This window comes from Eleutherodactylus coqui, chromosome 1, assembly GCF_035609145.1.
Source record: "Eleutherodactylus coqui strain aEleCoq1 chromosome 1, aEleCoq1.hap1, whole genome shotgun sequence".
In the NCBI taxonomy this organism is placed as follows: Eukaryota; Metazoa; Chordata; class Amphibia; order Anura; family Eleutherodactylidae; genus Eleutherodactylus; species Eleutherodactylus coqui.
Genome location: NC_089837.1, coordinates 399,770,822 through 399,797,326, shown reverse-complemented (window position 1 = coordinate 399,797,326; position 26,505 = coordinate 399,770,822). Strand labels below are relative to the sequence as shown.

Here is a 26,505-nt window from a genome sequence, read left to right as displayed (position 1 = left end):
TAAATGATAGACTTGACAAAATATTGAAATAAGAAATATCTATATCAATATAGTTAACAGGTAAATGTATTGGCATTTTACAATGAGCCTGTAGTTATTAAAGGATTAGTATGTGGAGATAAATGACTACCCCAGGCATAACAAATGTGTCCGACTCTTTGCAAAGCAAAAGGTCATTTGTTTACCAGCATGCCCGCTAGCTGGAGAGGCAAGTTCAACTGATATAGATGTAAACGTAATTACACAAGAATAGCTTAAGCTCTGTAAAGAATTTGGTAGAACTGTGGCGCCATATGGCCATCCAAGAAGAACTATGACAAAATAACAATTCTCCGGTGCTAGGAATGACTCCTTGACAGGGAAAATATGAAGATCCCAAACATGTAGTAAGCTGGTGAAACTGAGTTACTACCTGTGGAGTTCTTTACTAACAAGAACAAAATAACTTGTATTACTGTGTGCACTGATAAAAATAAGTAAAAAAAGCTATCACCAACCATTGCTATTTCCACACACTCATGTATATGGTCTATTCACTCCCTAGAGCTTTGCTATGGCATATCGATTTCTTGCAATGGTCATATGGTTATCTGCTACTATTTCTTTATAATAGTAATTCTATTGTTTCAACATAACTTGAGGGTAAAGCATGTTGCCATTAAAGGGGTTGTCCCGCGAAAGCAAGTGGGGTTCAGCACTTCTGTATGGCCATATTAATGCACTTTGTAATGTACATTGTGCATTAATTATGACCCATACAGAAGTTATTCACTTACCTGTTCCGTTGCTAGCGTCCTCGTCTCCATGGAGCCGTCTAATTTCAGCGTCTAATCGCCCGATTAGACGCGCTTGCGCAGTCCGGTCCTCTCCCTTCTGAATGGGGCCGCTCGTGCCGGAGAGCTGCTCCTCGTAGCTCCGCCCCGTCACGTGTGCCGATTCCAGCCAATCAGGAGGCTGGAATCGGCAATGGAACGCACAGAGCCCATGGTGCACCATGGGAGAAGACCTGCGGTCCACCGTGGGTGAAGATCCCAGCGGCCATCTTCGCAAGGTAAGTAAGAAGTCACCGGAGCGCGGGGATTCGGGTAAGTACTATCCGTTTTTTTTTTTTAAACCCCTGCATCGGGTTTGTCTCGCGCCGAACGGGGGGGCTATTGAAAAAAAAAAACCGTTTTGGCGTGGGACAACCCCTTTAAGTCTGAGCTTTAGCGATGTATATGCTAGTTTAGCTCACCAGCACATAAAAGTATAAAGCTTTTTAATATATAGTAATTAGTATGACAACTGTTCCCTTGCATTCTTAAAAATGAACTGGTGAAATTATTTTTATGCCTCTGATTGGTCCCTGCACTCAGCCAATCAGAGGCAGCACTCACTCACCCATTCATGAATTCATGAATGGGTGAGTGAGAACTGCCTCTGATTGGTGAGGGCTGTGACCAATCAGAGGCAGCTCATTCAGCAGGCGGGGATTTTAAATCCCCGGCTGCTGAATACTACAGAGAGCAGTTCAGGAGAACTGCCGGCCAGACGCGGCTGAACACTGGCTGCTGGGGAAAGGTGAATATAAATGTTCATTTTTTTTTTTTACATATTTCAGGATGATTTTCAGGCAAGGGCTTATATTTTTAAGCCCTTCCCGAAAATTCATCCCGCGCTCGCCGGCAACACATTGCTTTCAATGGAGCCAGCTGTATTGCCGGCTACATTGAATTCAATGGGCGAACATCGTTCTTCTCTGCCACAGCTGTGCCACAGCTATGGCACAGCTGTGGCAGAGGATAGCGGGCAGTGTGGGGCGGTTTCACTGAAAACGCTGCTAGGTGCAGCTTTTTTAGTGAATCGTCGGCCCCGGTCACGCGATATGCGGATGCACATCCGTTATGCGATCCGCAAATCGCGGGGAAAAACGCACGTGTGACCGAGGCCTTATAGAGCAACTCCAAAATGCTTTTTTATTTCTATTTGAAAGTTAGTACATTTCAACATGGCCACAGCTGGACTCTTAGTCTCCCACAGCCAAAGCACACATGATCAATTTTCTGTGGGTGTTACCAATCTCTCACAATGAATGCTGGGAATAGGGCCGGCCTTAGGGGCGTGTATCCTGTGCAGCTGCACAGGGCGCAGCACCTTCCTGGAGTTCAGGGGGTGCTCACACACCTTCTAGGTGCTCTCCTTAAGGAGAAACGATATCCTTCCCGACCCATATCATAGGCCTCTCACTAGTCAAGATAAAAATGTACTGCGCAGTGATGAGGAGAAAAAAAAAACAGCTGTCTGTGGATTCTGGCTTTGTTTTCAATTCCCAGTCATTGCTATAAGGCTTGTATAAAGAGTCTAACATTAGCTTGCAGGATTGCTGCCTTCCAATGGGTGGCGCTGCAGAGATATTGTTCCATTTTCCTTATTTGCTCATCTCCATCACTGATAACAACATACCCCCCACCCCCACCCACCCCCTGCCTTTCCTTTAGGGAGAAGACACATCACTTTGTTGCCTACCACTTCATATGACTCAACACCATACTTTAATAGTATTTGTATGAATAGAACACACTAAAATACGTTCAGACACTGGTGGCATAGTCCACCCACTAATACCTCTTAATGGGTTATCAGCAACACATTATTTAGAAGGGCTATCCCTCTACATGTATAGCAATGGTTCAGTTTTGTGGCCCTTTTCCACAAAGTACTGTAAGACAAACAAATCCCTGTATGTTGATGTACATACATGGATTTTTTTAGTGTAATGGCCTAATCATCAGCCTGCCTGGGTATTAACCCAATTCCCCTCCACCGTGCAGAGTGTGTTTGCAAAAACAGGAAGAATACCCATTAGTATTAAAATCTTGCTTCTGAACCAAGTGGATCCTATCTCCTTTACTTCCAGCGCTCAGGGCACATGCCTCACTAGGCCCCAGTAGCTATGCCCCTGGCAGTGAAGTATAGTCCAAGCCTGTGCTGGCGTCTAGCCCGGTACGCCATTCTAGTTAGTGGTGGTAGAAATAGTGGATAGTAAATAATTTAATGTTGGCTTGAAAGTGTGCTCTGTGTATAGATTATGTAGCACTCTATAATACTGGACATTGTATAGTGGATCAATAAACTAGATATAACATCAGTAATAGACATTCAAATGGAAACAAAACACAGAAGATAAAGGTTAAATTGTTAAAATAAGCATATTTTCCACCATGATAAATCTCCTACACAGGATTAAATCTGGCACCATAGAAAACCACATGAAGGAATAGCTTCAGCAGGTTAAATCAGAACTCCAGTATACTTAAAGCAATTCAGACAAGTGCAGAAAGTGTAAAATAGTTCTTAAAAGTCTAAAAATGTAATCCATTTTCAGTCTTAACAAAAGCTGACGGCATGGGGGAAAGACTGTCTCAAGTAGGCTGGTGCTCCAAAATGATAAGGTCATGATATTTTTAGAAACAAGGTTGACTACAATGAGAGGCAATAATACACAAGCAAACTTTCTAGAACTTTTCTAATTGCGCAGAGACGGTAAACAGGACATTTAACATGTATTTGTACCGTAAAACAGACAATGTCGTTTGTGTTGTGATGTTTCTTACAGTTTTATTTATTATTCTTTATTTATGAGTTTGAAAATCCTTATATTTTGTATTGAACTTGATAGTATTTTGTAAACTCTGTTGTAAAACATTTCATGTACTGCATATCAAAAGGATGCCCAACTAGACCCGAAAAAAAATCTTGTTATGTTTATAGCACCAACTTATTCTGCAGCGCTTTCAAGTAATTAATTTATTACCCCCACCACCACCACCAAGCTGGGTACTCATTTTACTGTCCTCAGAAGGATGGAGTGCTGAGTCAATATTGAGCCAGCTACTTGAACCACGTGAGGATTGAACTTGCAACCTTCAGGTTGTGAGTGAGAGCTTAGAACTGCATTTCTGCTGCCTTAGCTTGCCTGTCCACAGGCATAGCGATCTGCTGTGGGAGCCGCTGTCCAGGAGTAGGAGCCATCTGACAGATAGGCTGACCGTGGAGAATCGCGGCAAATCGCAGCATGCTTCGATTTGCCGCCCGCGAGCGGAGAATCGCTATGATTCTCTGCTCATGGACAGCAAGGCTGCGCTTTCCATAGCAACGGCATGGAAAGCGTGCACTGTGTTCCCCGCGGCCGGATTATCGCCGCCGGGAACACAATGCAAAAACGTCCATGGACAGGCAGCCTTAGCACTCTGCGCCACATGGAACCTCAAACTATTTTTTTAATGCATCCAATCTCATCTAATCTACATCTAGAAAAGCTAATCTATAAATAAATTTTGAATTTAGAACATTATATTCTAGGTAGTAGCAGAAAAACTGTTTAAAACATAAAAAAAAGCCTGAACCATCATGCACAGGACCATATGATAGATGTGTATTGTATGGATCCGAAATCTGTGGGCACTTACCATACCTCTGATTTCATGCATTGGCACAAAACTGAATTTTGGCATGTTCCATAGTAATGCCATATTATGATGTTTAAAGGGAGTCTATCAGCAGTTTTGCCAATGCTGACAGCACTACGTAGATGCATACTAATGCATACTTGTGTGAATTCTGTCACTATCTCTGATAAATTGAAGCGCTAACGACATTGAGCTCAGTGGCAAGTCACTGTGCAAGTTACAGGTTGCTGCAATGACGCAATTGCAAAAAATACATCAAGGTTGTATTTTTTACTATTGCGACATTACGATCATGGCAACGTGCGATTTGCACTGTGACTGCACTGAAATCAATGAATTTTTAGGTCTACACAGTGATTTTTGGTTGCATGACCTCTGTCACAGCCAAAGCCAGTCCGCTTTCACACGGCTGTGAAAATCGTGCAGGATTTGTGCGTTGAGAGATGCACGAATGTGAACCCCATTTTTTTGAATGGGGTCATATAGATGAGCGATTTTTTTTTTCTCTGCATTGTGGTGCAGGAAAAAATCATGGTATGTCCTATCTTTGGGCGTTCCCCAGGAACAATTCGCCACTGTTTTAATGGGGTCAGAAAAAAATATCACACGGCATTGAAAACAATGGCAAACGCTTGCTGATCCTCCGACGCAGCTAAAAGCTGCACTAGAGGATCGCAACTTTACTGAAGGGATGGGAGGTGGTTTTGACAGGAAAATGCCTTCCATTCCCTGTGTAAAAAGCATGCTGGAGAGGTCCACGGCCCGATACCACGTTTGCCCACGTGTAAGCAGCCTGACCAGAAAGCTCTAGTCTCACATTAAAGATACAGTAGGGCTAGTGATATGACAATCAATAGGATATCTATAGCATCTTTGTGGGAAATGTGTCTGGTTGCTTTGGCTACATGCATGACACATTTCTGTAAAAACCCATTTACTTACTATTGTATATAAAGTGCTATAGTGACCATTAATGAAGCCATTGAGAACAAATCATGACATACATTAGTTATAACATATATCTGTCCTATCATCCTTTCAACCTACCTCTTCCAGAGCATGGCAGCGAGGAGCTACCCTGGCATCTCTTCCTGCTTTCTTCTACTGACAGGTGGCAGGACCGTGGATGTTCACACTTTCTTCCAGTCCATCCTTCTTTACAATCACATCGTCCGCAGTTACATTGTCCATGACCTGCACCATAATCACCATTTAGAAGAGGCTAATGTGTAATGTGAAACTGATTTACAACAAAACAAATGTATTATAATTGCAAAAGTGAGAAGAGTTTTACACCCGGTCCCCGATTATATAGAATTTATTCAATCCAGAGTTCTAGTAGCACAGAAATGCCATATTATATGCCACCCATACCACACTTACAATATGCATTATTTGATCCAACGTATCTTAACAATGCGGTATGCTATTGGAAGTTGGTGAGTGTAACTTGTCTAAAATGGTTTGTCATTAGAATTTGGTGAACATATACAAAAACTCTGTTTATCATTTGTACTTTATAGTATTTAGCTGTTTCTATGCTTTATACCGGAGCCATAAAAATATCCTATTTACTAAGAAAGTATAAACCAGCTAGGAGCATAGAAGTTGTAGTGTCTGCTGGAAGTCATACTTTTAAAAGGATTAAGTTTATTCCCTATTAACATGTAATTAAACTCTGTAGAGAAAATATGGGAGATACATAATATACCAGGGTAATGGAAACGCTAATGCACAAGCGAGGAAGTAACTACTTACATCAGACATGCACAGTAGAGATGAGCAAGCATACTCGTCCGAGCTTGATGCTCGTTCGAGTATTAGGGTGCTCGAGATGCTCGTTACTCGAGACGAGCACCACGCGGTACTTGTCTCGATAAAACGAGCACTGACCATTGAATTCAATGGAGCCGGCAATACAGCCGGCTCCATTGAAAGCAATGGCCTGCCGGCAGATCAGAGGCAGCAGTCACACACCCATTCATAAATTCATGAATGAGTGTGTGAGTGGAATCTGCCTCTGATTGGTCAGGCTGTGACCAATTAGAGGCAGCTCATTCAGCAGGCGGGGATTTTAAATCCCTGGCTGCTGAATACTACTCACAGCTGTTCAGAGCAGTTCAGGAGGACTGCCGCTGGCCGCGCTGAACTCCGTCTGCCGGGACCAGGTGAGTATATATATATTTTTTATTTTTACACATTTCTGGATGAATTGCAGGGAAGGGCTTATATATTTAACCCCTTCCCGACAATTCATCCCGCGATCGCCGGCAGCCCATTGCTTTCAATGGAGCCAGCTGTATTGCCGGCTCCATTGAATTCAATGGGCTAACATCGTTCTGCCGGGACAAGGTGAGTATATATTTTTTAAATTTTTACACATTTCTGGATGAATTGCAGGGAAGGGCTTATATATTTAAGCCCTTCCCAACAATTCATCCCGCGATCGCCGGCAGCCCATTGCTTTCAATGGAGCAAGCTGTATTGCCGGCTCCATTGAATTCAATGGGCTAACATCGTTCTTCTCTGCCACAGCTGTTACAGCTGTGGCAGAGGAGAACGATCTTTATGCTGACAGTGCGGGGGGGGGGGGGGGGTCTCACTCTTGCCACTATTGTGGCTTAATAGTCGGACCTGGGAACTTGAGATGCAGCCCAACATGTAGCCCCTCGCCTGCCCTATCCGTTTCTGTGTTGTTCCCATCACTTTCTTGAATTTCCCAGGTTTTCACAAATGAAAACCTTAGCGAGCATCGGCGATATACAAAAATGCTCGAGTCGCCCATTGACTTCAATGGGGTTCGGGACTCGAAACGAACTCTCGAGCATCACTGAAAGTTCGACTCAAGTAACGAGCACCCGAGCATTTTGGTGCTCGCTCATCTCTAATGCACAGTATAAAAAATATGATTTATATTTGCACCACAGGACATACTGTACAGATGTAGCAAATTTTAAAGCGACACTAACAGAGTTGAGCGAACGTACTCCGCCGAACTTGCTGCTCGTTCGAGTATTAGCGTACTCGATGGTGCTCGTTACTCGAACGAGCATCACGCTGTGTTCGACCCCACCCCAGTTTTTGGCTTTTCCCCGCTGCGACGTGCCTGTTTTGGATCCTCCCCGCCACGACGCAGCGCGAACGTCAACGGCAAATTTTTTGACTGGCAGGGAGGAAAAAGAGAGAGATTGCGAGAGACAAACACCAAAAAAAAAGCTTGCGACTCAGTGGCCCACATACAAAAATGCTCAAGTCTCCCACGTGTGGGAAGAAATTGCAGCAAGCTCTATTTTCCTGCGGATCCCGCAGGGACAGCTTCCATTGAAGTCAATGGAAGCCGTCCCATCCGCGGCACACCCGCAGCCTTCTAATCACACGTGCCGCGGATCAACGGGAAAGCAGGGAATTAAAAAAAAAGACGGAAGCATATGCCATGCTGAAGAAAGAAGATCCGGCCGCTTCAGAGGAGACCTGCGCTGGATCCGAAGAGGTAAGAAGCTGCCTTTCAATGCCTATTTCTACGGGCACGCATGGATTTGGCTGCGGGATTTAGCAGCCAAATCCGTGCGTGCCCGTGTGGGCCAGGCCTTACTAGGTCTTCTGTGTTTGCATGGTCACAGCATATACAGTATAGAACATACACAGAGATATATAGAGATCTATAGCTATAACTAAATCTCAGTATATGCTACATATAAGCTGGAACCATGCAAACACACAAGATCTAGTGAAGCAGCTAATAAAGGTCAATCTAATAAGAATTATGCTGCTTTGTCCACAGCAAACTGGAGACACATACAATGCCTCTAACATAAAGATAAGTGCACAGCCAGGTTTAGTGAACATCGGATCAGGAGAGGCAGAGATTTTGTACTTACTGACTGCAAGGGAGCTGAGCCTGTGAAGACAGCGCCTCCCCCACAGTTAAGAAAATGTCAAAAAAGTGCTAGTTGCTAGGGAATCTGAATGCCTAACACTAGGCAGTAGATAGCAGATGGGCTGCATTTCAAACTTGATTTACAGTGGCAAAAAAAGTACATCAGAAGATTGACGAGACACACACAGACTATGACATGAGAAAAGGTTGTCTGAAAAGTTAGCGTCCTTTTCACTTGAGATGTAACGTATTAAGATAACTTTCCATGTCACAGTTTGTTGACCCTTTCAATTGCTTTACAATGGCTTTTGTTGCGTTAAAGGAGATGTCTCGAGGAAGCAGTTAAATTTTTTTTTTGCCCAGTCCCCCCCATTAAGTACACATTACTAAGCCCCCCTGTAAATGACATTTCTAGCTGGTTCGTACTTACCGTTCCAGCGTTTCAGCAACTTATAAAAGTTTCCTCAAGATGGCCGCCGGCTCTTTCCCCGTCGCTCGCTGCAGCCCGACGTGCGCGCTCCCGAGACGCCGCCAGCTGTGTCACCATGGCAACCGGACGCATCGCAGCCGCCGACCAGACGCCCCGCAGCCGCCGACCAGACGCCCACCGCCAGGCAGCAGGTAAGGCGCTAGCCCCCGGCTCCCCAGCGCTAGACCCTCAGCCCAGGTGAAGGCCCCGGAGCCCAGCGCTAGTTCCCCCGGCCTAGCGGCAGCCCCCCCCGGCCTAGCGACAGCCCCCCCATCGCAGCGACAGCCCCCCCGGCCTAGCGGCAGCCCCCACCTGCCTAGCGACAGCCCCCCCGGCCTAGCGGCAGCCCCCCCGGCCTAGCGGCAGCCCCCCCCCCGCCTAGCGACAGCCCCCCCATCGCAGCGACAGCCCCCCCATCGCAGCGACAGCCCCCCCGGCCTAGCGCTAGTTCCCCCATCACAGCGGCAGCCCCCCCCGGCGCAGCGACAGCCCCCCCGGCGCAGCGGCAGCCCGGCGCAGCGGCAGCCCCCCCCCCCGGCGCAGCGGCAGCCCGGCGCAGCGGCAGCCCCCCCCGGCGCAGCGGCAGCCCCCCCCCCCCGACAAATCACTTACCTGGGAGGCTTCTCGGGGCTGCTGGGCTGGGCTGGGCTTCTCCGCTGGGCAGCTCCAGTTTCTGCACCTTCCTCTAACAGAGGAAGGTACAGAATGGCCGCTCCAGCGCGCTCCCGAGCAGTGACAGCTCGTCTGCGCATGCGCAGAAGAGCTGTAGCGGGGAGCACACTGAAGCGGCTCGCGCTGAGCAGAAGACCGGACTGCGCAAGCGCGTCTAAAAAAGCAAGCTGCCAGCGAATTTAGACGGAACCATGGAGACGAGGACGCTAGCAACGGAGCAGGTAAGTGGAATAACTTCTGTATGGCTCATATTTAATGCACAATGTACATTACAAAGTGCATTAATATGGCCATACGGAAGTGTATAACCCCAACTTGGTTTCGCGAGACCACCCCTTTAAGATATGAGAACAATAGCTTTTTAATGGTTTAAGATAACTTGTCACAGAAAGTCACGCACTGAAGTTAATCTTTGCTACATCTGTATATTATGGAATGTAACAACATTATGAAAGATTATACAGATGTTGTCATTCGGGACAGTTTATGCTTTTAGGGTACACTACAGATAAAGCTACCATAATTTAAACTCATTATGATGCATAAACTACGGTATGTATCCCAGAAATTGTAAAGTCACAACTCCGGTTCCAACTATACTACATTGAGACTTGTAAACTTGTAGTATTTGGGTCTGCAAGCTGGACTTTCACAAATGTCCAGAGGATAGAAATAAATGTGCTCTGCTAAGTGCTCTGCTCATCCAGATTTGAGGTACGAGATTCCAGTATTGAAAACTTTCTGCCTATAGAAATTTAAATCTGTGCTCTATAAGTCCATTGATGTCTATAAAACATATACTGATGGTATTTTAAAGACATTCAGAAACTCCTAAATTCACAGCCAGAGATAAGGGGCATAATATATAATAGAGACAGAAACAGAAGAGCCAACCCATAGTTGTATCATGCCCATTGCTACTGGTTAGTAAGAACCTTTATAGGACTCGCCTCACTCAAAAGGAACTACATTATTAACAAAAGAAAGGGGTAGTGGATTGGCTGAAAGGACATGAAAATGGTGTGGATGAGAAAACACCAGCCCTTCTGACCAGGGGCGTAGCTAAAGGCTCGTGGGCCCGGGTGCAAAAGTTTATCTTGGGGCCCCCCAACTTCTCTTAACCCCTTAACGCAGAGGCTTAACTTGAAGCTCCTGGGCACCAATGCAAAACCTGTAACAGGGCCCTCAACTATAATGCTTAATTTATAGTACTGGGCTCTCTATATGGAGAAGAGAGGCCTTATGGGCCCCCTAAGGATTCTGGGCCTGGGTGCAACTGCATCCCCTATAGTTATGCCAGTGCTTCTGACATGGATGGCAAAACCATGCACCATAATGCCGGCTCAACTTAATTTTTGGCCAAAAATGCGTTCTTCTGCAAAGAGGCCCAGAACTAAGCAAAGTGTCACAGGCTTCTTGGTACTGGTGATATGTGAGTGGTTAAGCTCTGAGACTTCTAACTTTTGCTATCATCTGAACCACTTCAATAATTGTATCAGAAGATATTTAGAACTGCAGGTTTTTAGCATGCTAATTTTACTTTTCCAGGCACTCCCAATTGCACTGCTATATTTATATATAAAATATATGGAAATAAATTTGCAATATGGGATTTGAAAAAGCTGCAAAATGATACATGCATAGCACAAGGCTCTGACACCCAGGATTGTGCTATGTTGGCTTGCCTATGATAGAGGGATTGTATACAGGTCTACACAGGTAGAATGAGAAAATAAATTAATCATGTGCATAAAACAGTTACTCAATATTAATGACTGAAATTATTAAAATATTGAAGGAATTACTTAACATTGTATTTCCTGTTCACAAGATTAAATTACATCTGGAGTGATTCTAAACATCAATGAAAGGTGTAGTAAATGCCATTGCTTTTATAATGGGCTCCTGTAATTGCTTTCCATGGCTCTGCTGATGTAACGCAAAAGCCTAGGTCCTGGTCTAGTTGACCAATGACATAACACAAACTAATTGCCACCCTATTATCACTGTCTTCCTGACATGCATTTCCATTAAAGGGGTTTTCCAGGATATTTTTTTAAAGCTAACCATGCCCCAAAATAATAAAATAGGCAATATTCAAATTTCCTGGGTTCCTGCAACTCCAGTACTGTCTTTCTGTTCACCCCTTTCTGTTTACAAGCTGCAGAGTCAACCCGGTGAATGGAATGCCACAGGCTGCTGCAGCCAATCACAGACCTCAGTGGTCAACCATTGAGGTTTGTAATTGGCTGCTGCAGCCTGTAAATAGAGTGCAAGTGGGGAGAATGGAGGTGCAGCGTTGGGGTATTTAGAACCTGGGATGGGTGAGGATAGCCTCTTTTATTATTTTTAGTCATGGGCATCTTAAAAATAATATCTTAGAAACCCCTTTTAACATTAGTACTTTTCATTATTTTTACTAGATGATCAACTAAAAATTTATAGGTGTTAAAGAAAAGCTGTTCTAGGAGAAGAAGATTCACAACTAGACGTTTCCAAAACATAGATTTTATTCTGGTACTGATGCAGAAAATAAATCACAGGAAATGGACATATCAATTCAAAATATCATAGCAGGCGGTCATACTTACTGGAATACAGGGCCGGTACAGACACCCCACCCCACAGTATGCAGATAGGCAAATTGCTAAATGGAGTGTTTTACAATATCTCATGAACAACCACTCACACGAATACCACATGTTTATCGGTATTTATCATTATTTTTGCAGTAAGCAGTCTGACTTTAAATGCTGAGGGAGTCCAGGGTGTCAGTCCGGGGTGTCAGTACCAGCACCATCACTTTGGAAATTTATCATTTAGGTGTGATTAATAGACTGTAAGCCTGCATGGTGCTAACTTGTATCAGTTGGTCTGGCACCCTTTGTATGCCTTATCTATGGGCAAGAATAATACCAAGCAGCAACTCCCCTCAGTATGTGATAGTTGTGTGAGTGGTTGTTCATCATACGCTGCATTTTTGTGCAATGCTCCTCCTATCTATATTTCCCCTTGTATTTTCTATCAGTATACGAGTAAGTATGGCTGACGCTTGTTATTTTTACAAATGCAAAAGAGTTTAACCAGAATCTAAATGTGTTAAAAACATTCTTTGACACAGTTTATTTGCCATTTCAATAGCTTTTTTACTGTTTTGTTTTGACACTATAACAATAGATTTTCAATGGCTTAAGATAATTTGTCACATAAAGTTTTCACTCTCAAGTTAAACTTTCAATACCACAATGATTCACCTAGACCCCGCTACCAAACATCACTTCTTTGCAAGTTATCAATACTAGTTTTCACTTTAACTGTTAAAAACTGTATCTTACCTGAGCAGAAGTCATCAGAATAGCGGTCATAGACTGCTTTACAGTTCCTTTCATCACATTCACATGTGTCACCATGAATATCTCCCCAGTCACCAGTTGGGTCTACATCATGACATGTGCATTCACCACAAATGCATGTTCCTTAGAAAAAGGAAATGAAAGCAACGTTTTAGTAGTCGTAAGTGATGTATAAAATATTTAAACTATGCATGAACTCTTAGGAGATATTGGTTGTACACAGTATTTATACTTTGCTAGCAAGTACAAAACTTCTTGTGCGAAACAGGATTATAGGTTTCACCGTCTTTTTGCTGAGATAACACGGATAGGCATGAAGCAGAATATCTAAGCATTAAGATCAGCAGAAAAGATAAGAGAAAGCTGCATTACATAGTATATGTTTTTAAATTCACTCGGATACTTAGAACCTGCTACTCTTTATCATTTTCAAGCTGTCAAACACTATATCATATACTTCCTTAAAGAAGCTGTCCCAATTGGACAAACCCTTCTTAAAAAATGGAGAGGAAATATATTAAGCAGCAACCACCGCAATGAATGGGTGTCCATGCCCTACCATTCATAGCCATTCTTTCTGGCAGCTCTGCAGTTTGACTAATGACTGGAGAGGGGACCTGCTTCTCTTTGACGTCCACATGTAGTGCTAGGACTTATGGACAGGGTCGGAGACATTTCTCAGCATATAACTGAAATGTACCCTTAGGCCCCCATTTAGTCAATAGTGGCCAAAGTATGTCTTTTGACCTTCGCGAGGCCAATATGTGATTTTTTTTTGCTGTACTGAAAAGTGTAACAGACTGCACTATACTATACATAGGCTCACATATTGAAAATTAATAGAGATGAGCGAACGTACTCAGTGAGGGCGATTTCACAATCGAGCACCGCGATTTTCGAGTATTTCACTACTCGGGTGAAAAGTACTCGGGGGCGCTGTGGGGCGGGGGGTTGCAGAGGGGAGTGGGGGGTAGCAGCGCGGAACAGGTGGGAGCTCTCTCCCTCTCCCCCCCACTCTCCTCTGCAACCCCCCGCTCACCCACAGCGCCCCTGAGTACTTTTCACCCGAGTAGTGAAGTACTTGAAAATCGCGGTGCTCGATTGCGAAATCGCCCTTACCGAGTACGTTCGCTCATCTCTAAAAATTAAACAAAATTATATATTTTATTTAATTTTTAATATGTGAGCCTATGTTCAATGTATGCTACTGCATGCCTATATTGTAGCATATTCCAGAGGCATCTAATAAAGGCTTCAATCACTAAATGTTCCCTTGTCTATCCCAGCTACCAGGGCATGCATTCAGTTTCTTTCTGTGTACTTGCTATGATAGCCTGCCATAGAGCATGTATGCTTGGCTTTGCTGTTAAAGACCCAGCGTGTAATTTTCAGAAGAGTCCACAGCCAATAGGCTACCACGTTATGGAGGATGCCTGAGGATTAGGGTATGTCCACAGGGAGTGGAAATGCTGCAAAATTTGCACAGCAGAAAATTCCACAGCAAATTCTATAGCATTTCTGCATCCAAACAGAATCAAAGTCCACACCACAATATTTGACGAGTGGTTTTCAATCTTTTTGCTGATTGGTGTATAATAATGGCTTTTTTATCTTTTTTATGTGGCAGAAAGGCCTTTGGGCACCCTCAGGTACAAGAGCCCAGGTGCAACTGCTACCTCTGCACAGTTGTGTAAAACTATGTACTACATGCTAAATATCATCTACATTGGGACTTCTACATTGTGTTGGGTACTTGAGTTCAACTTTTATTGAAATGGTTGCATTATTGGGGAAATGAGTTCTCCTAATGGACTAACCTTGCCATAGCGCCAGAAACGGTTAGCAGTGTTCCTATGTTTTGTATATCTTAATGTGCATTTTGTTATCTGTATCTTAGAACTGCAGAGAAATCTATGTACGAAACATGTTACAAGACTGCAAACAGTTAAAAAACATATTATACAAACAGTTCTCTTTAAGGGGGTTATAAGTGTGTTAAAACTTAAGCAGTATATTTCATTTTTAGTTGCACATGAGTCTTCTTCATTCAGAGTCCTCAGATGGTGGCAGAGCACTTGAACGACCCTGTTATACAGATTATTAATTATTTCAGAGGAGAACAGCTGTGGAAGGAGGCTGGAGCATGATCCATGATTGATATTAGCTGTCTACTCTAGACTTTTATTATGGTTGATTAGATGAAGTGGTTGTTATCTGAGTGGCTTTGTTATGAACTAACATGGCTGATGTTATATTGATGCATTAAATTACATGGATGTACATTCATACTAAGCCACCATGCTGCAATGACAGACCCTTAGCTAGCAGAGTATCTATCCTGAAAGGATGTTCCCACACTGGAATCTCCTGTTAATCCCCATTAGGCCCTGATAAAGGGTATCAAAATGATACCAATTACTCATATTGGAGGGTACGGAAAAGGAGGATATTCAGATTTCTAATGTCAGTGTGAGCTATCGAACACAGCGTCAAATAACCCAATTCACATATACCTGTCTTAAGAAACAATGATGGTTAAATATAATGTCAGTATTTGCCCAAAGGCATGAAACACATACAGAACAACACCAAATAGCAACCACAATGAAATACTGACGGCCGAGAAGTTATTATAAGATAGCCCTAATGATGGTTCAACATAAAGTCAATAACAATGGCCAACAAAAAAATATTTTGGAACGTTTCCTCAACTTCATGAGTCAAATGTTACTCATTTTGTGGTGAGAAAACAAATATGACACAGAAAAACTTTTACTAGCTGTAGTTTCTGTGATATACAATAGGTGCAAGTATGTTATTTTAATGGATTAAGAGAAAATGATACATTTTAATTACATGCTAACAACATTGAAAGTGCATTTGAATCACGGCATCTATTGTGTACTATTTTTGACACCCCCTCTCCGTCACCTCTGTTTGCAGTGGTGTCGCGAACTATGAAAGTGGACTGCTATGGAGTGGAATTGAGTTGTCTTCAGTGACAAATCCAGGTTTAGTTCGGACACTGATGATAGTCACGTTTGTGTCTAAAGACCTATGGGTGAGCACCTCAATCCTGCCTTTACTGTGGAGCGACACACTGCCACCACTACTAGTGTAATGGTCTGGAAGTCTGGTTAATCAGCCTTATTAGTGGTACAAAGAACAATGACAGCTCAGCGATTTGGTCAGGACATCCTGCAGTCATATGTGTTGCCTCTCATGGCAGGGCTCGAAATAGGCATTTTTCAAGCACGATTAATGCTGGACCACAAACAGCAACATAGTGACAGGAATTCCTCCACAACATTCCTACCCTTCCGTGGACTACCCACCGCATACGCAGTACTTTTTTTTTTAATCTCCTGCTTTCCCGCTGATCCGTGGCACATCCGCAGTGTCAGCTGCGGGTGTGCCGTGGATCTGACGGCTTCCATTGACTTCAATGGCAGCCTCCATTCAGGATCTGCAGAAAAATGGAGCATGCTGTGATCTGTTTTCTGGACCGAAAGGTCCGCAAATCAAATCCACAATCTTTAATGTATTTGTGGACACCCATGTATCCCTATGGTACAGCATGGCTGAGTAGGCACTCTGCAATGCAAGCCTTGGGGCCTTTCAGAAAGCCCCCGGCTGCCAAGACAACCCCACGGCAACCCACGATCCCATTGCGCGGGGGCTGTACGGGACCCCCAAACATCGGTCGGGGTATTTAAATGCTGCTTTGACAGCTCTGATGATCGGCGTGGCTTAACGGAGCTATTGCGGGCGGGTGCCAACTGTAAGAAACAGCTGGCAACTGCATTGTATGGAGCGGGATCTACCCACAATCCTCCTTCATACATACCCCGAAGCTGCAGGATGTAAATGTACGACCTGTAGCGTTAAGGGGTTAAAAGTGGTATAGCAGCACATGACGTGAACATTGCTCTTCCTCTTTTCAAATCACTGGTTAGACCACACATGGAATATTGAATACAGTACTCCAGAAGGATATATCAGCCTTTGAATGACTCAGCTGGCTGGGAAAACTCATTTAACATTTTCCACACTTTCCTCTGTAGCTTACCACCGACATCAATAGCAGAACACGAAATTCCACCCTCTGCTGGCTCTGTCCAATGACAGTGGGGGCTGCTCTGGGTGAAGCACCACTTGCAGACAACATTCAATGAAGATTAGTGAGGCAGTGCAGTCCTCTTCCAGTTCCAGTAAGTGGCCAAAGGTAATTGATTATCTTTTGTTAGAAATCCATTTTTTTTCTGTTGTTTGGGGAGGGGCAGTGATGTCACACAATGTTTTGGGAGGGGAGAAGGGGCATAATGAGACCTTACTTTGTTGTTGGTGGAGAGAGGGGCAGTGATGCCACAAATTGCTGTAAAGGGGGGAGGGGCACTATGGACACATCTGAGTTTGGGGCCCTTTACAGGCATTTAAGGCAGCCAGACACTATGGAAGCATATGATAGAAGATATGGGTGTCTGTGGATGCCTTGAAACCAGGGTTCCTTAGGGGCATCTATGACACGCTATCACTAAAGGGGCCACTAAGGGGTGCACTATTACTACTCAGGCCACTGAGAGGGACAATACCAGTTTTCCTTGAAAATAAGACTGAAGGAGCATCTCTTGCTGGTAACCAGCCTTGAATACCCCGCTTCCAGCAAGCATGTGCTCTGATTGGTTCACAAGCGCTTCCTCAGCAAATCAGAGCCGGGGCTTGATGAAACAATCACAGTGCAAGGGACCCGGATGCTGCCTGCTAGGTGAGTCTTGCTTTTTTTTCATGTAGTGTAGCTAGGGCTTATTTTTGGAGAAGAGTTTATATGTCACGCCCCCTTCCCCCACCCTAGAAAATCAGGGTAGGGATTATTATCTGGGTAGGTCTTATTTTTGAGGAAAACACAGTATTACTACTGGAGTCACTGGAGATGCTGTTACTAATGGGCCCAGTGAGAGGGGCACTATTACTATAGGGGCCACTAGAATATTGAAGGTAAAATCATATGTTGTGATAAGCTACACCTCTACCAATGCCCCCTGACCACACCCCCTTTTGGTAGGCGTGCCCCATGGTAAAAGATGTTTCTCAGGGCTGTCCCAAGGCTGAAACAGCTAGAAAACACTGATCTAGAAGAAGGAACGAACGGTTTCTTTTTTCTAATGTAAGAGCAGTGAGACTATGGAACTCTCTTACATAGTAACATAGTATGTTAGGCCGAATGAAGACAATGTTCATCTAGTTCAGCCTGTTTATCCTCCTATGTTGTTGATCCAGAGGAAGGCAAAAAACCCCAAGGGGCAGGAGCCAATTAGTCCTTTTGGGGGAAAATTCCTTTCCGACTCCCTAATCCCTGGATCAACCTCTAATAGTTCCTACCTGCGTGTATACCCGGATTAACAATTAACCTAAGATTTATATCCTGTAATATCCTTCCCCTCCAGAAAGACATCAAGTCCCCTTTTAAACTCCTCTATGGATTTTGCCATCACCACATCCTCAGGGAGAGAGTTCCACAGTCTCACTTACAGTAAAGAACCCTTTTCTGTGTTGGCGATGAAACCTGATTTCTTCTAGGAAAAATAGACGGTAAAGGCAGCACTCCGCACAGCGATAATAGGGACCATGGACTTAATAAAGGTCACATATTGATTATTTATCGCTATGCAGAGTGCTGCCTTTACCATCTATTTTTCCTGGAATTACATGGGATTTGGGATCCAGTCCCTCCTGAGGCGTGCACCAATTACCATATACGTATTTGGAAGTGTGGTGAGTGCTGTTGACAGAAGTACAGTTTTGGAAATACCTGCTTTCTTCTTGACATAGCGGAAGCCCTCTCGTTACTGTCCTGGGTATTAACAGATCATGGGAGAGATCCCTACATAGTTACTTGATCACCCATAGCCGTCTTTTTTCCAGGGTAAATGATCCCAATTTTGATAGCCTCTCTGGGTATTCCAGTCCTCCCATTCCATTTATTAATTTAGTTGCCCTTCTTTGAACCCCCTCAAGCACTGTAACATTTTTCCTAAGCACTGGTGACCAGAACTGTACGCAGTATTCCATGTGAGGCCTGACAAGTGCCTTATATAGTGGGAGGATAATGTTCTTGTCCCTCGCCCCTATCCCTCTTTTAATGCACCCCAAGACTTTTGCAGCAGCTGACTGGCATTGGTTATAGAACAAAGAAATATGCCACAGCAGCACTCCTCAGATAGGCAAACCACCACAGTGGGAGGTGCACGATGCCACAGCGCATTGGTTACTCCAGTTTAGTCTACAATCCACTAGTACCCCCTGGTCTTTTTCCATATCACTTTTCCCTAGCAGTAACCCATTTATTGGTGACATCCGTTTCTCCTGCCCATGTGCATAACATTACATTCCTGGGGACGTGGTGAAGACAAAATAGCTAAAAGAGTTCAAGAGGGGCCTGGGCACCTTTCTTGAGTGTAACAATATTACATGTTATAATCACTAGATTACTTCAGAAGAGTTGTTGATTCAGGGATTATTCCAATTGCCAGATTTGGAGTCGGGAAAGAATTTTGCTTTCCCTAAAATTAAGAAAATGGCCACAGTTTTTTTAGCCTTCTTCTGGATCAACATTGTAGGATAATATACTGAACTGCATGGACATATGTATTTTTTAAGCCTTACATAGAATGATACTATGTATACACTCAGCAAATTGCAAACAATCTCGGTGACAATGTGAAAGATATATATCATACATCACTAATCAGAAAATGTAAACCAATCCATGTTTCATAAGGGTCTATCATTCTCACACATAGGTATCAGAAGTATAACATCACTGCATAACTTTCACAATAGACCAACACATAAGATAATAAATGGAGTCTGCTCCCTGATACAAATGATGTGGAAGTAGTTGTATTAAGATTGGTCCTCAATCTGCAACATTTCCATGCCTGTTGATACATGTCAGGTCCATCCATAGGTTGCATGGGGTAGTCATTGATGACCAAATATATTGGGGCTTATTTGCTAATGCTGTCTAAAATTTAGACGGTACAAATGTAGACTAGATAGTCTTAAAATGCGCCAGATTTATCACAGAATGATAAAACTGTCAAAATTTAAGACTGCCTAGTCTAAGTTTAGACCACCTATTAGTTTGCTTAGTTTACACCAAAAATGATGCCAAAAAGTTGGTACAATTTACGGCAATTTGGCATGATTTTTGCATGGTTTGGGCCACTCATTTTTTTTGGACAAGTCTAAAAAACTGTCCATAAGTGTCTAAAAACACATGATAAATGTGGCACACACATGTAAGACAGTCTTCTGGTGTATTATGGATAGTATATAAACCCTATTGTATCCCCTAAGCAAATCAGTTGAGCATTTACACATTACAGTAAAAGTTACAAGATTATTTTGCTTGCTTTATCCACTTTTTTCTGTTTTACATAGAATCACTTAGTATTTAAGGATATTGATGGCCCCCACAGTCCCTATTTAATGAATATATATAGATTTTTATGTTCCAGGAGTCTATATAGTTAGATAAAAAAATTCCATCCTAAAATGTCAAAAACAACATAAATGCCAACATGCCAAATAGAAACTATTAAAATGATTAGCATTTAATGGCTAATCATTTTATATTTAGCTTCCAGTATTTTAGAAACATCCTTGTGCATCCCAGATATTAAATATAGTTTCACTAAATCTGTGTAGAAGCCAAGTTTCTCTCATAATTAAGATGGGAAAGAGCTTTTAACTGCTCTTTGGATAATTAGATGCTCATTCTATAGCCATTATTGTCAATGAAGATGTATTTAATAGAGGTTTCTTTAGGGCTCTCATTTTTGCTATACAGTAATGTTGATTTGGACAGTTGCCAAAGGAAAAGACATTTACAACTTAACTATTTAATTTGCAGAATCAGGGCCAACTCTACTGCAGGGTGGAGACGCAGTGACCCAGGGTGCCAACTGCTTTGGCCAGGAAGGGGAGGGGAACTAAGGGTGGAACGTGAAATCTAGTAGCTGGTAGTTATTGGCTCACTGCATACAGAGCAATCCTGGGCTAACATTATTAACAGCGTATTTATATATGTGGGCGAAAAATGTGTTTTTAATGTGTTTTGCTTGTAAAAACATGTAGTCACTGCACTGATATCTATATCGCTCTCTAAATTGTAATGTGCTATGGAATATGCTGCTGCTATATAAAGATTATTATAAGTGTTATTATTGTACGCCCCATTTTTCCTTACCTAAATTGTATGCCACTATTTTTAGTAGCTTACTTGTAGAACAAAGTTATTTAGGACTTAATTTGTATGCCACAAGTTCTGTACTGAATTCTAATTAACAAGTGTGGAAGCACTTCATACACAGACACACGCACACAAAAATCTGGACCGCAGAGTGCATTCTACTGAGGAAGTGCACTCCTTTCTTTTATTCGAAGCGGAGTTAGCTAGCTCGGATGACACGTTTCCTATTAACAACCCCTTCATCCTCTAGCATCTATAAAACCCTTGGGCTGGGTTCACGCAGGGCAGATTTGCCATGGAAATTCCGTTCAGAATTTTGCTGCGGCAAATCCGCCTGTGGCCGCTAATCCGGGGATTGGCCGGCCATGTGGACGAGATTTATCAAAAATCTCATCCACGCGGGACAGCCAATTTGTCGCGGCAAATGAGGCAGAAGCTCTCCTCTATGGGAAATCTCACGGTTTTCCACTGCAGTCAAACTGCAAGATTTACCCTCTGGGAACCCAGCCTTAAAAGGCTTCTGCGTCTTCTGACCCTATATGAATAGCTCCTCAGAATTAAGTACCCCAGATATCTGAGTACACTGAGTGAAAACTTAGGTACACAGTTTGACACAACTTGCCCCTACTATTCGGGGAACAGGAATGGGGGCAATAACTGCTGGCAGTAAGGCGAGATGCATTGAACCAAAGCAATAAACTTCACTTTCCAGTGAAGTTCCCCGAACCAGTAAGATGGGAGGGTCTCCAAAATGCTATAGAGTGTGTTCCCAAAAAAAGGACACTATTCACCACTGTGTAAGCTGCCCCACACAACCTCGCCTGTGCATAAAGGATTGTTTTAGTATGCAGCACACGGCCCTGGAATTTTAATTTTATTATACAGTTGTGTCCTTTTGTGATTTAACCTAATATATTGCACTCCATGCAGCATATGCAACCTCAGATGAACAACAACACATGACAAATTCAATGCTTGCTACACACTTGGATGAATGCCTTAAAGAGCGTAGTTTTCAAAATGAGCTCACTTCTCAGGGGTTTCTAGTATTTCAAAACCTCTTAGCCTATGTAATCATGGCACAATGAGGAAAATATCATCTACAGTAAGTAGGCCTCAAATGTTACATTGTGTTATTTGCCTTCTGAGCCTTGCCTTGGCAGTAGATAACAGACACATCAGGTATTTCCGCACTTGGCAAACATTGCAGAGTTGGAGTGACATAGTGATAAAATCGCAGACAGCAGTATACCAGCCCAGGCTGCCGCACACTAGCTGTGGATCTTTTCTAGAAAAGTGGGCCTAATAATTGAACTGGAGTAAGTCCCAAAAAGCATATTTTTAAGTGAAGGCTTCCATGCATGTGTGTCAGGGATGCTGTCAGAGATGTGTAAAGCCCCTGTACATTATATGTATAGTGGACTAAGTGGCAGTAGCCAGTAATTTTCCCCACAATGATGGAAGAAGGAAGCCCCAGTTCCAGAAGCAGAAAATCAGCCCCAAAGCATAATGTTGCCTCCACCATGCTTCACTGTGAGTATGGTGTTCTCCTGCTGATGCGCAGTATTGGCTTTGTGCCAAACATACCTTTTGGAATTATGCCAAAAAGGTCCAACCTTGGTCTCATCAGACCATAATATGCTCTTCCACATACTTTTGACAGACTTGATGTAGGCTTTGGCAAAACACAGCCGGGCTTGGATGTTTTTCTTTGTTAGCAAAGGCTTCCGTCTTGCTCCCACTACCCCTCAGCCCTGACATATGAAGAATATAGGAGATGGTTGTCACATGCACTACACAACCAGTACTTGTCAGGAATTTCTGCAGCTTCCTTAATGTTGGCGTAGGCCTCTTGGCAGCCTACCAGACCAGTTTTCTCCAGTTCTTGGTAATGCCACTGTTGTGCCAAATTTAATCCACTTTTTGATGACCGTCTTAATGCCTTGGAAATGTTATGGTGCCCTTCTCCTGAGTGATACTTTTCAACAATCAGATCCCTTTCTCATGTTGTAAGCCCCGGCTTTTGCTGAAATATGCAACTAATGTTCCTTTTACATGGGATGAGCAGGCAGCCAAACAATGCCCAATAGCTCGCTCCTTTGCAGTCACAAACGAGTGAGAATCATTGGTATCATTAAAGTGCCGCCAAAATGGAGGCAGAGCGCCAGCCGTCTTCATTCACAGTAAGAAGCCGAACAGCTGAACTTTGTATGGGGTAAATTACAATCAATGTAAATAATGGGAGCGGAGTACTGACTACTATTTAACAGGAGTTTCAATGTGATTGGCTAATTCTGAACACAACCGCATACCAAACTATAAGAGGGTGTTCACACTTATGCAGCCACATTATTTTAGCTTTGTTATTTTTATTTTTCCACCCAAAAAGATTTAATTTTGTTTTTGAATGGAATTGTATAGATGGGTCAAATTGAACATGGAAACAAATCTGAAATTATTCATCTTTGTCATATTTTTAACAAAACAAAAACGTGGCATTTTAACGGGTGTGCAGACTTTTTATATCCACTGTATGTGTAACAAATTCCGATGTGTTTTTTTCTCCTATTACACCTTGTGAAAATAAAAAAAATTGAATCAAAACTACATGCTATTGGAAATAATGTAGTTTTCATCTTCACAACTCAATTCTAATAAATATTATTAAACACCTGTGGTATCTAATACACACTACATGCCTAGATGAATTACTTGAGGGGTATAATTTTCACAATGGGCTGATTTGGGATTTTAGAGATATTTCTGAAAAAAACACCCCAAAAAACATTTCTGATAACCATACTAATAAAAAGGAGCCCTCAAAATCTTCAAGATACTCCTTCATTTCTGAGGTCTGTGTTTGAGTCAAGTAGCATGCTAGGACCACATATGGGATATTTATAAAAACGACTACGGGCTCAGTCACACAGGCGCCAATCCGCCCATGTTTCTGTACGATAAGACGGCCGCACTGCAGGTGTGGATGACTTTCCGCACCGGCCGGTGAAAGAACACATGATTGGCAATGGAGCCGGTCATGCAGAGAGTCGTCCGCACGCTGTGCGGCCGTCTGATTGTGCAGAAACATGGGCGGATCGGCGTCTCTGTGACTGAGCCCTAAGAAATATTGGGTTATATTTCCCTGCTATGGCAGAGGAGAGCGATGTTCTCCCATTGAATTCAATGGAGCCGGCAATACAGCCAGCTTCATTGAAAGCAATGGGCTGCTGGCAAGCGCTGCAGTAATTTTCGAGGAAGGGCTTCAACTATAACCCATTCCCTGAAAATCAATCCAAAAATGTGTAACAAATTTTGAAAAATGTATACTCACTTCTCTGCAGCTGCCGGGGCTCAGCCGCGCCCAGCCAGCTCTTCTCCCTGCACTGCTTTGAGGATTTTTCAGCAGGCGGGGATTTAAAATCCCCACCTACTGAATACTACTTAGAGCGGAGCAGGAGAAGATGCGGCTGAGCCCTGGCAGCTACAGAGAGGTAAGTATACATTTTTAAAATATTTTGTACACATTTTTGGATTGATTTTGAGGGAAGGGCTTATATTTGAAGCCTTTCCCCGAAAATCACTGCAGCGCTTGCCGGCAGCCCATTGCTTTTAATGCTGTCACAGTGTCCAGTGATAATGGGCCTCCCCATGGAGATGAAGAAATCCTCTACCACAGCTGTCACAGCTGTAGCACAGGATCCCGATGTTCTCTGTATGTCAATGGGGCCACCGCAGCTTCCACCAGCCCCACTGACCACAGGTGAAATCCCTGGATGTGACAGCATCCAGGGGCTTGACATCCAAGGAATCCCCTGCTGCAGCTGTCACAGCCACAGCAGGGGATAGCAGGCAGCGCTCTTTGTGAGCGGATAAACACTGCTAGCAGCGTTTTTTCCACTGTGATGCTCGCTTCGGTCATGCAAATTTTTGAACGAATAACTGATGCGTTCAAAAATTCATGCGTCAAAACGCCCGTGTGACTGAGCCCTCAGAGAGAAAATGCATGTGTGCATAAAAATTGCCACCAAAAACCAGAAGCATCATCCAAAAAATGGTTGTAATTTTTCTGGCATTGTTTTTCAACCCCAAAAAAACACCAGAAAGACTATAGAGTAGATTTATGAAAACTGCCTAAAACAAAACCTCTTTGTTGCCCATAGCAACCAATCACAGAGCAGCTTTCATTTATTCAAGAGCACTATGAGGAATGTAAGCTGTTCTGTGATTGGTTGCTATGGACAACAAAGACCGTTTTTGTTTTGTAGACAGTTTCATAATTCTTCCTACGTCTGTGGGTACCCTAAGTAAAACAATGTTTTTATAAAGCTGTTTAACACTTAATGCAGTACGTGTGTGAGAGGCTATTCTAAAGGCTTAAATTGTTGCAATGGCAATGGACTGTGAGTTGCACCAAAAGTTGCGCCAAATTTTCGTGTACACCTAAATTTGCACTAAATTTTGACATGGTCAAGAATGCCTGAGGGACAATTATTGATTGACTAGTAAAGGTAAAGTCCCCTGGTGCAAGCACCAAATCCTGACTGACTCCTCAGGTGATGTCACATTGTGACGTTTTCTTGGCAGACTGTTTTTGCGGGGTGGTTTGCCATTGCCTTTCCCACTCATCTTTTTAACCTCCAGCAAGCTGGCTACTAATTTTACCGACCTCAGAAGGATGGAAGGCTGAGTCAACCTTGAGCCGGCTACCGAAACCATGCAGAGATTGGACCCACAACCTTCAGGTCGCAAGCGAGAGCTCAGGACTGCATTTCTTCTGCCTTTGCACTCTGCATCACATGAGGCTTGGCTGAGGCTCCCCCCCTCCCTTCCCCAAAAAAGACAATTTCTGCTGCATCATCAGGAGAAAGCGCTGGTGACTGCAGGGATCATAGAGGTGCTTCCAGGTAACAGCATCAGGGATTGCAGAGGGTGGCTGCTGAAAAAGGACAGCTGGACTGAAAACTAAGAGACTGTCCCTGTAAGAGACTGCCAGAGAGCGAGATCATGTTACATCCCCAACCTGGGGGGGGGGCATCTAGTTATTTTTGCATTCCTGGCCCCGGAAAGCCTGGATCAGGCTACAACTCCCATGCAACAAACCGTACGGCCGGTTTTAAACCCAAGTATTAGGCAAGCACACTTTTAGGAACAAAAGCAGCTGAGGCCTCTTATGTCGAACTGTACTATTGCTCGTGAGTGCTGAGCACCTTTTGCGAATAAAAGATGTCATTTGAGTGATCTGCACGGACTTCAGTTACTCCTCTGGTGCTGCCTACTTTACTCTTTCATGCTTCACATATTTGGGATCTTTCTATGTCCGGATCCGGTTTGGCGTGCACGGCAAGTAAACTCCCACACTTATACAGTGTATGTCTTTTTGTGCTGCTGATTGACTATATGTTTTGTGATAGTGCCATAAGGATGCAAGCCTA

At 43.4% G+C, this 26,505-nt stretch overlaps 1 protein-coding gene across 1 annotated transcript in view; it reads right to left on the bottom strand.

The window, feature by feature from the left end:
• Window positions 1–26,505, bottom strand: part of ITGBL1 (integrin subunit beta like 1) — a 236,720-nt gene that overhangs the window by 113,254 nt on the left and 96,961 nt on the right. Inside the window, exons 6-7 of the mRNA XM_066580198.1 lie at window positions 12,802–12,942; window positions 5,496–5,642 (exon numbers count right to left, since the gene is read on the bottom strand). Coding sequence (XP_066436295.1) covers window positions 5,496–5,642; window positions 12,802–12,942 — 288 coding nt within the window. The remainder of the gene's footprint in view (window positions 1–5,495; window positions 5,643–12,801; window positions 12,943–26,505) is intronic.